At 61.5% G+C, this 5,603-nt stretch overlaps 1 protein-coding gene across 1 annotated transcript; it reads right to left on the reverse strand.

The window, feature by feature from the left end:
• Positions 1 to 547: 547 nt before the first annotated feature.
• CYP1B1 (cytochrome P450 family 1 subfamily B member 1) lies at positions 548 to 4,668 on the reverse strand. The gene is made up of 3 exons (XM_075708162.1): positions 4,649 to 4,668; positions 2,833 to 3,849; positions 548 to 1,160 (listed from the first exon to the last, which is right to left on the reverse strand). Exons 1-3 carry the CDS (start codon positions 4,666 to 4,668, stop codon positions 548 to 550), a joined length of 1,650 nt encoding a protein of 549 aa, XP_075564277.1.
• Positions 4,669 to 5,603: the final 935 nt, after the last annotated feature.

Below are 5,603 nucleotides of genomic sequence, written 5' to 3' on the forward strand. Positions count from 1 at the left end.
CTCATTTGAACATTTATTATTGAGGCATTAATGTACATCCCAGCAGTCACAACACAGGAGCTGCCATGTACCTATGGCAGTTTCCAGTAGAGTGGAAGAGTGAATTCAGAAGCAGGCTGCAGTGTTCTGAGCAACCACCCCCTGCCCCCAAAAAAAAGATTTCACTTTGGGATGTGTCATCACTGAAGACAGAGTTAAGGCATAGTGGATGGAGCCATGGAAAGGATTGTACAAACCGTTCCTGGAGATGCTCCAACCAGTCAGTAGATAAAAAGCGCTTTACCATGGTGACTTCTGTGAACAAGCTAGAAAAGAAAAGGCTTACTTTTCAAATTGCCTATGTTTTGTCATTTAAAATATTAAATGGTTCCCCTGGCTCTCCTTCTAGAATTAAAAAGAGGACTGAATTATACCTTGTGCAGTTTTCCTTCCTGCTTTTATAACTTGTAATACTGTCTATTTTCCAAAAAGATCACCTGAACAAACTATAACTTATTTAAGTCTAAAAAGAGAGAGAGGGATTCTCTTTAGATGCTAGGTTTGTTGCTTAGGCATTTGCTGACAGCTGATTTTCATTGCCTGCTTTCTCTGCTTGCAGTCTTTGGACAGCCTGATCGAGCAAATCCATAGTATCTCTAAGCGTAACATTCAAGGTAAATGGCTTAGGTTTAATGGTCAACCCATAGGTAAAGTCCATTTTAGGGTCCTCGTTTGGATTAGCAGTAAAATTGCACTGATGCACCAGTATGGAGGTAAAGAGAAACAGCTGCACCTTGGATAACTCCTCTCCAATACACCGACGTTTTCCCAGTGAGAAAATCATCACGCTACTAGTAAGATCTTTATTGATGAATCCATTCTCATCCAGGAATCTTGTTGGATCAAAATCCTCTGGGTTGGACCATTTTGCTGGATCGTGATTCACTGACCACTGATTAACAAAAATCACCGTGTCCTTGGGAATGAGGTAGCCCATTATGAAGGTGTTGGTTGTGGTGGCATGCGGGATAGTAACAGGCACGAAGCTGCTGAAACGCATGGATTCATACAAGAAAGCCATGATGTAGGGCAAGTGAGGCTGATCTTCAGCACATGGCAGACGGTCTCTTCCGACAATCCTATCCACTTCTTCTTGCATTTTCGCCTGCACATTCGGATACCTGTCGTTTAAAGCAAGATGTGCGTACGTCCACAACACTTTTGAAAGATTTTCTTAACTATAGTCCTTGCTGTAAACATTTTTTCACAGAACCTCACCCCTACCCTAAATCATGCAGTTTGAGCAAAGTTTAAATATATTGCAGGAACGTGTACGCCTAGCCGGAAAACTTTGAGAGAAAAATCCAAACTTCCCATGCGATGGTGTCATTTTAGATTTGCTCAGCTTTCACTTTAATATCACATGTAACTGATCCTCAACATAAAAAAATGAAACTAACTTAAAATGTGCTGAAACTGAATATTCTGATCCAATTTTGAAAATTGATTTTAAAACTAAAATTACTTGTCTCTTCTAAATATTTGGCTTCCTGTGGGAACGAGAATTTGGTTTTCCAGCTCTGTGTGACTTCTGAAAGTTAGCACAGAGTTTGTTATCACTAGACATATTACATGCATGTGAAAGTCTGCAGGTTTTTAAACTGAAGAAGCCCCTGCTAATAATTGTCAGAATACCTTTCTGAACATCCCACTCTTAGTTTGCGTATACTTTTTTCTAATTAATATCAAAATATGTTTTCTTTATAATGTATTTTAAGATGACCGCCTTGAAGGCTGGATAATTTGGAAGACTACACAGTAAGCAGACGCGATCAAAATATTAATTTTGCGTATTTTCTTTTGCTTGTCTAAAAGCTCGCGTTCCTCCAAGGAGCCTTTATTTGCTTTAAGTATTCAAGTTTGGTTTCTGTGTCCTTGCCTTTTCCTCCTGCAGCAGATCTGCTTGTCGAACGCTGGGCAAACGTAAGAAACGGGGAGAAACCCAACAGGTTATGTGAACGCTGGGCATCACACCCTTGGCTCGAAGCGTTAAATATTTGCCCGGTTTTCAAGAAGCGGCTGAGTAGGTAACATTTGCGTAAGCCTACGAATTATGCAGATGATGAAAGAAAAAGCCGGGACGGGCAAGAAAACCGGTGTTAAGCCTTCTTCTATTGGACCACCTCCCCTAGCTGAGATTTTCCCCCTCGAAGAGCAGGTGCGGGGGCACGCGCAGAAGCGGGGTGCCTGCACCCGCCGCCGCCCAGCGGCTCTGCCCTCGCCCCAAGTCACGCCGTGGTGGCCAAGGCACGCGCTGCCGGCAAATTAACCCAACGGCGGGTTTGTAAACCGGTGCACGAACTCCTTATCTTGCTTTAAGCAGCTGTCACCCCGTTCCTACGATCTCCCTGACCTGGTAAAATCTGTTACGTGCAGGTTTTATTCGGCCGCCTTGTTGCCAGCCTGTCTTGATGCACCGTTGCCCGCCCGCCCGAGGAGGGTGGGTGTCTCGGGTTTTGGGGGGCTTGTTTTACCCTTTCTTACCCCTTTTTCTGGCAGGTTTCCCAGCGCTTAGCTGTGCGGAGGCCGCCGCGCTCCCCCGGCCCTGGGCCGCTCCCCCGGCCCCCGCGGCCGGCGGCGGGTCCCCCCCGCCGCCTCTCCCCGGTTTGGGCGGTGGGGGGGCTGGGGGGGGGCGGCGTTCCCCGCCGAGGGACCCCCTCCCGGCGGGGCTGCGGGGCCGCGCCGCGCCATCCGAACGCGGCGTCCGGCGAGGCTGGGGCTCGCAGCGCGACCGCCCCGGGCCGCGCTGCCGCCTCCCTCCCCGGGGCGAGGCGAGGTGGGGCGGCCGGGTACCTGATGAGGAAGATGAGGAGCCACTGCAGGGCGGTGGAGAGGGTGTCCTGGCTGGCGCCGAAGATGTCGGTGACGGTGGCGGGCACGTGCTCGAGCTGCAGCCGCGGCTGCTCCCGCTGCAGGCGGATGAAGGCGTCCATCATGTCGCGGGGGGCGGCCCCCGGGCGCAGGCTGCGCTGGTGCTGCAGGAACTTGCCGCGGACGAAGCCGTAGAAGTCGCGGTTGAGGTCGCGGAAGGCGCGGTAGGCGGCGCGGACCGGGCTGGGGAAGCGGCGGAGCCAGGGCAGCGCGTCCACCAGGCTGCCGGCGCCCACCGCCCGCCCGAACTGCTCGTTGCGCCCGACGAGGCGCAGGAACTCGCCGTCGCCGTGGCTGTAGCGGCGGCCGAAGCACAGGGCGCTCATCACGTTGGCCACGGCCACCACCAGCCCGCGGGAGGGGTCGAGGAAGGCGCCGCCGGCGCTGCCGCGCACCAGCAGCGCCACCAGCGCCCGCGCCTCGCCCAGCAGGTGCCGCTCCAGCAGCCGGCGGGTGGCGGGGCTGCCGGTGGAGAAGGCGCGCACCGTGGCCTGCGCCGCCCGCCGGTGCAGCTTCCAGAGCTCGGAGTAGCCGCCGAAGGCCAGGCTGCGCCCGCCCGACACCAGCCGGAAGGAGGGGAAGGGCGGGCGGCCGGCGAAGGCGGCGCCCTGGCGCACCAGGGCCTGGCGGATGGCGCGCTCGCCGTTCAGCACCACCACGGGCCAGCGCCCCAGGCGCAGCTGGAAGACGGCGCCGTAGGTGCTGGCCAGGCGGGCGAAGGAGAGGTGCGGGGCGCTGCCCAGCTGCGCCGCGTTGCCGATCAGCGGCCAGGGGAAGGGGCCCGGCGGCGCCCGCCGCTGGCCCTGCCGCCGGCGCCGCTGCTGCCGCAGGAGGAGCTGGCCCAGGTGGAGGGCGGCCAGCAGGCAGAGGAGGAGCAGCAGGGAGCTCTGCAAGGGGGGCGCGCCGCGCAGGGCTTCCCCGAGCCTCTCGAGGGCCATGCTGCAAGGGAAAGGGGAGAGGGGAGGGTCAGCGGGCCGCGGCCCTGCCGGCGGGCCGGGGAGCTCCGGGGGGGCTGTGCCCGGGCGGGCGAGGGCACGGGGGCGCGCTGGCGGGGCGGCGGGGGGCGCCGGCAGCCGCCTGGGCGCTGGCGGTCCGGCTGCCTCCTTGCTGAGCGCTCCCCGTCTGCCTGAAGCCCGCCCGCAGCCTGTGCGAGAAGCAAGGGGTAATCGATAACCAAGTGGCAAGCCCTCGGTGAGGCGATGGAAACCGTGTTTGGCGGCGGGGCCGCTCCTCTCCCCCCGCCGCCGTAGGGAAAGTTTGCAGCGGGGGAGCCAGCAGGGCACGGCCGAGAGCGGCAGGCGGGAGGATGCTCTCGCCTGAGCGGCTCCGCGGATGCAGGCAGCCGCCGTGCGCTGCAGGCAGGTTCATCCCGGCGCTGCGCATCGCTCCTCCCGGCCAAAGAGCCCCCGCGAGCAGCGGGCTCCCCGCGCCGCCGGCGGGGCTTCCCGCGGCTCCGGAGGGGGCACCCCGCACGTGGCCGCGGAGCCCCCCTCTGTCCCGAGCCCTTCCCTCCGCCCCGCGCCTTCCTGCCCGTCGCGGCAGCGCGGGCCGGCGGCCCCGGGGATGGGCTGCGGAGGATGCCCGAGGTGCCGGCGCGGCGGAGCTGTGACCGCCCCCGCTTCCCATCCCCGTGCCCGGGGACCACCGGCTCCTGCCGCTTGCTCCAGCCTTTCGGAAGCAGCCGGGGGAAGAGGGGGTGAACCAAACGGCCGCCTCGGGCGCCTGTAGCAGAACTGACCTGTTGCACGCTGCTTCCATCCGAGACCTCGGGGGCGGGGGGCCGGAGAGGAGCCGGGCAGCCGGCGGCAGCTCTAACGGGCAGCCCCGGGAGGAGAGCGGCGACGACGGCGTTCAGATCTCAGCCTCCGGGAAACTCATCAGGAGCCCGCCGGCTCCTGTCACCCGGAGCTTGGCAGGACGCGTGCAGGCAAATGCCAATTGCACCCGATCGCAGCGCCGAGCTGTTATCACCTTCCCGGCGCTTTCACCCTCCGGAGCTCGGCGGCCACCTGCCCGCTGCAGCCCCGCGGACCGGGGGCGAGCGGGGCTGCTGCCGCCCCCTCCCTCCCTCCCTCCCACCCGCCTGCTGGGCTGCGGGGACGGGACGGGGCCACCCCAGGCCGCTGCAGGGAGCGAAGGCGAGGGGCTCAGAGGGCGCGGGGAGGGCGGCCCGCTGCCCCCGGGCTGAGCCGGAGCCGGAGCCGCCGCGTCTGGGCGCCTGGCATGGGTACCCGCGGCTTTAAACCCGCCGGCATCCGCGGTGCGCGGCGCGGCGCGGTGCGGGCGTGCCGCGGTTGGCCCCGCTGACAAATCGCCGCTGCCCGGCCCTTCCCCTGGCTGGAGGGGTCGCAGCTGTTTGCCAGCCGCCCTTGGGCCCTCGCCAAGCGGAGCGGCTGAGCCGCGGATGCTTTTATGGCCGGGGCCAGAAGTGTTCGCGGAGGAGGTGCCGGGAGGGGAGCGGGGCGGCGGGCGGGCTCGCAGCCCGCTCTGTCGGGAGGCAAAGGCTCGCCTGCATCTTGAGGGCTGAGGAAGCCGCAGAGCTTCCCCTCCTCCGCCTGTCGCCTCCCCGTTGCGTGCGGAGTTCGCATTGCGTGAGCCGGGGCTGGAAAGCCTCCAGCCATCTCCTCCCCGGGCCCCTACCCCTCCTCGCAATACCTGACACCGGCTCGGGGGGGAAGGAGGCAGGGGAGCGC

Source organism: Pelecanus crispus, chromosome 3 (assembly GCF_030463565.1).
Source record: "Pelecanus crispus isolate bPelCri1 chromosome 3, bPelCri1.pri, whole genome shotgun sequence".
Classification (NCBI taxonomy): Eukaryota; Metazoa; Chordata; class Aves; order Pelecaniformes; family Pelecanidae; genus Pelecanus; species Pelecanus crispus.

What these genes read in the sequence shown, in the direction of transcription:
- CYP1B1 (XM_075708162.1), bottom strand. Translation starts at nt 4,668, where the DNA reads ATGGAAGCAGCGTGCAACAG. An exon ending in ATGGAAGCAGCGTGCAACAG is followed by an intron (nt 3,850 to 4,648) that starts GTCAGTTCTGCT and finishes TTTCCCTTGCAG; the next exon opens with CATGGCCCTCGAGAGGCTCG. An exon ending in CTCCTCATCTTCCTCATCAG is followed by an intron (nt 1,161 to 2,832) that starts GTACCCGGCCGC and finishes TTTAAACGACAG; the next exon opens with GTATCCGAATGTGCAGGCGA.